At 39.0% G+C, this 2,500-nt stretch overlaps 1 protein-coding gene across 12 annotated transcripts in view; it reads right to left on the bottom strand.

Annotated features, from left to right (window-relative positions):
• The window catches only part of LOC125042552 (band 4.1-like protein 3), a 79,752-nt gene that overhangs the window by 47,622 nt on the left and 29,630 nt on the right, over positions 1-2,500 (bottom strand). For all 12 annotated transcript variants that reach the window (XM_047638245.1, XM_047638254.1, XM_047638253.1 and 9 more), the window contains one exon: positions 2,243-2,413. In XM_047638245.1, coding sequence (XP_047494201.1) covers positions 2,243-2,413 — 171 coding nt within the window. The remainder of the gene's footprint in view (positions 1-2,242; positions 2,414-2,500) is intronic.

Raw genomic sequence — 2,500 nt, forward strand, 5'->3', positions numbered from 1 at the left:
TTTCTTCTGAACGTGTAGTACAATTTAGTGTTTCAGTGTAAGATAAGTCATTTATTAAACCCAATGCAACTGGGGAAGGTACGTATGTAAATGCAGTACACATTGAGCTTAGTTTAATAATTATATTTGCACCTAGATGGCTTACTCACTTATCTCACTTTTTACTACTTTCCTTGATTCTTGGAAATATTGTTTTTTTTTCATTCTAGATTATCATTTGTATTGTTAATAACACAATAATAATCATAAAGTCAGCAATAGTAATAAGAGCATCAACATTAATGGGAATTAGAAGAAAAGAAAACTCCCTTAACCCAATGCCGTCGGGGAAAATTTTTAAAAATGGGGAAAATGCTGTGCCTATTTTCTATATTTTTTGTGAAATGTCTGCCCATAGATGGCTCTGCTAGTGCTTAGCCACAAAGGAGTCAATTAGTAGACCTTGTGACCGTACCTGATTTGAATTGGCGGGAAAAACGTGTTTTTTACTAGTGCTATGAATATCGATGGTGTTATTTTTATTATAATCATTATAATTATTATAATGTTTTTTAATATTAGTAACAGCAAAATAAGATAATGTAAAATATTTTGTAAATCAAAGAAAAGAGTGAACGGGCGAGACGGGCAGTACTCGTAACTGGCTCATTGCTGACTTAGTACAAGTATAGCCATCTATGTTTAAAAACAATCAAACAAGTACTAACAGTGGGCATAGCACGTGTCTACCCATCGTACCTGTCGGCAAGGGGTTAAACTAAAGGAAAGAGGAAATCTGGGAAGGTCGTAAATAAATTTCATAAACCAAAACTACAGTGAGCACCGCAAGTTCTCGGTGGCACTGGCTTTAATATATAGTCTGGTCAGTTTATAGTTTGAACAGAAAAATAATTCATTTCTGTAAAGCTGGTTCAATTTGTTTGTTTATTTGTGAGCATATGAAGAAGTCTGGCACAATTCATTTCATGCTCGTTAAGTGTTTAGCCTTGTAAGATCATTTGCTTATTGGTGTAAAGCATAGAGAAATGACTTTCAATTATCATCACACCTGAACCAGCTAACCATGGGACAATGGGCAATTGTGACATTTATTTAGGTACCTAAAAATCATACTGCATTTCAATATACTTGGAAAATCTCTTTAAAGTACTTGATAATAAAATGTAGTGAGCACCAGAATGTGTTCTGAATATCATATAGATATACATTTTCATAATAAACCAGTAACTTGGATATCAAATGGTGTCGTTGGAATGCAGTATACAAAAGATACATTCTGTTAAAAAGCGGACTGCTAAGTGACACATCTTCGTTAGCCAGACACCTACCAGTGTTGTTAAAGTAAGTGTGTGTGTGTGTGTGTGTGTGTGTGTGTGTGTGTGTGTGTGTGTGTGTGTGTGTGTGTGTGTGTGTGTGTGTGTGTGTGTCTGAGTGTGTGTGTGTCTGAGTGTGTGTGTGTCTGAGTGTGTGTGTGTCTGAGTGTGTGTGTGTCTGAGTGTGTGTGTGTCTGAGTGTGTGTGTGTCTGAGTGTGTGTGTGTCTGAGTGTGTGTGTGTCTGAGTGTGTGTGTGTCAGAGTGTGTGTGTGTCTGAGTGTGTGTGTGTCTGAGTGTGTGTGTCTAAGTGTGTGTCTCTGAGTGTGTTTCTTTTTATTTGAGTCTTTTCAATTATAAGTCATAAGAGAAATTTGCATTGGTAGCTGTCCTGGTTACAAGTACACACCAGTAAAGTTGAAATAAGGCTTTGGCATTGTTATGCAATGAGCTGATACTCTGTGCACAGTCCAGAGTTACAGTGGTCTCTGTTGAGATATACACATGATATTCCACTTTACCTTTAACTAATAAAAGCCAAGTTATCAACTATAATCTTACAAAATTTTCCTTGAGAAATCAATAGAACAGCTGGGGAAAAAAGTAAAAAGGGAATGACCAGCCAAATTCTTTTCCACCTGCCAACACATTCCTCCATACCATCTAACCCAAAACCAACAAAATCACATAAAAAAAAGAAAATATCTCAGACACCTCTACTTATCTCTCCTCTCACATATACATACTCTTCCTTGTCTTTTATTACCTACACTTTTTCATCACTCCCTCCCCCCTTCTCCCATCTTACTCTCCCTAAAATCCACTCAGTCTCCTACTCTCCCCTTCCTCTAACTCCCCCCTCTCTCTCACATCTGCACCCCATTCCTCCCTCCCCTCAACCTCTCTAAAATTACTCCAATACCCCACTCACCTCCACCGCCACCTCACACTCGGTCCCTTCAAGGAGCTTGACCCGTGAGAGGACCATCTTCCCCCTCGGAGCCTTGGAGGGGGACTTGCTAGGGGATCCTGAGGTCTTCGTCTCCACACCGACCCCATTCTCCCCCTTCCCCGCCTTCTCCTCCGGCATAGCTGCAGGTGCCTGCAACAGATTTTGGGTTTTAGACATGGGGAAGACTCTAATGGTAGTTTATAGAAGAGAAATTATAACAATATCAGAGATGATAAT

Source organism: Penaeus chinensis, chromosome 32 (genome assembly GCF_019202785.1).
Source record: "Penaeus chinensis breed Huanghai No. 1 chromosome 32, ASM1920278v2, whole genome shotgun sequence".
NCBI lineage: Eukaryota > Metazoa > Arthropoda > Malacostraca > Decapoda > Penaeidae > Penaeus > Penaeus chinensis.